At 39.1% G+C, this 1,325-nt stretch overlaps 1 protein-coding gene across 1 annotated transcript; it reads left to right on the top strand.

Moving 5' to 3' along the window:
- The first annotated feature begins 604 nt into the window (after positions 1–604).
- Positions 605–863, top strand: LOC107737890 (thymosin beta-a-like). Its single transcript, XM_016549527.1, has one exon. The coding sequence runs from the start codon at positions 646–648 to the stop codon at positions 814–816; it is 171 nt and encodes a 56-aa protein (XP_016405013.1). The 5' UTR covers positions 605–645; the 3' UTR covers positions 817–863.
- Positions 864–1,325: the final 462 nt, after the last annotated feature.

Raw genomic sequence — 1,325 nt, 5'->3', positions numbered from 1 at the left:
CATAAAGCATGCTTACTTTAATGAGAAATCATCTGTTTACTTGATAGTAGCAGCACTGGGTGATTTAGTGAAATGACTTCCTCTTGTTTTGCAGATCTCTCTGTAACTTCAGCATTATGCTGACTTTATCTGTTAAACATACAAGCATTAAGCTCCAGCGCACTCGTGGTCTCTGTAAATATGCAAAAAGCGAGGAAAACAACCCATTTGAGTAGAGTGTCATTTTAGGCCAGTGATTTTACTGTAGCTCTGGCTGATAAGAGCTTACATAAACACACATCTGAGGACAGGGAGTGTCGACGTGTTCATACACGGTCACCAAAACTTCAGCTCACACCTTTGAGGAAACAGGTCTTGGGGAGTTAAACGCACTTCTGCTTTTCAGAATGTGGTTTAAGCATGAGCGAGATGCCGTTGAATGCTTTGCCAGCTCTGTGTGAGAAAGATGCCAAGAGCAAAAGAATCACAAGTACTGTCCAAACACACATTTGGATTGGCCGTTATTGCATTAGAATGCCAATAAGTTGATTGATTGGTTTTGATTCACGAATAGTTTTATTGAGGACGGTATAAAGCAAACACTGCATGTAGAGACGGCCACTGCCATTAACTTTCAATGACTCGAATTCTCACAGACTCTCCAAAATGAGCGACAACCCTGTTAAAGAAGAGGTGCAGCAGTTTGACAAGAGATGCCTAAAGAAGACGAACACGGCGGAGAAGAACACTCTGCCCACTAAAGCAGGTGAGCGGGTTTGGCAGCCTCTCCCTCATGATTCATTGTTCCCAGCTCACCCTTGCACAGTCTTGTGCTGATCTGACACGGCAAAGCAAACACACACTCACTCACACACACACACACACACACACACACACACACATACTTCAGAGATAAGACCGTCTGCCTTCTTCACCTGCAGCTGAGCTAAAACAAAGGACAAAGGAACGGATCATAAAGAAAGCTAGTTATGGATTGCAAGCATCATTAAGGAATATTATATTATTATATTATTACATAATATTGATGTAACACTCCTTCTTACAGGTGTAAAATGTAACTGCAGGGAATGAGAAGATCAGATCCAGGCACACTCCAGTGCATATGACTTAGATTTATCTGTTTTCTTCAAGCATTGCCTTTGATATTTAAATTCAGCAGGGTTATTATAGATAATTAAAATTAAATCATAAAAAAAACTTATTTCAGCTATTTGCCAAGGCAACATTTCTCCTTTTGTTTAACTTTAAGTACTTAACTAAAACTGAAATAAAAATTCACAAAAACTATATAGACATATATAGTGTATAGACATATATATATATAT

The sequence above is a fragment of the Sinocyclocheilus rhinocerous genome, unplaced genomic scaffold, assembly GCF_001515625.1.
Source record: "Sinocyclocheilus rhinocerous isolate Xijiao unplaced genomic scaffold, SAMN03320098_v1.1 scaffold46197, whole genome shotgun sequence".
NCBI classification, from domain to species: Eukaryota; Metazoa; Chordata; class Actinopteri; order Cypriniformes; family Cyprinidae; genus Sinocyclocheilus; species Sinocyclocheilus rhinocerous.
This window is presented reverse-complemented; position numbering and strand designations above follow the sequence as displayed.

Coding starts and splice junctions, on each gene's coding strand:
- LOC107737890 (XM_016549527.1), top strand. CDS start 646: ATGAGCGACAACCCTGTTAAAGAAGAGGTGCAGCAGTTTGACAAGAGA.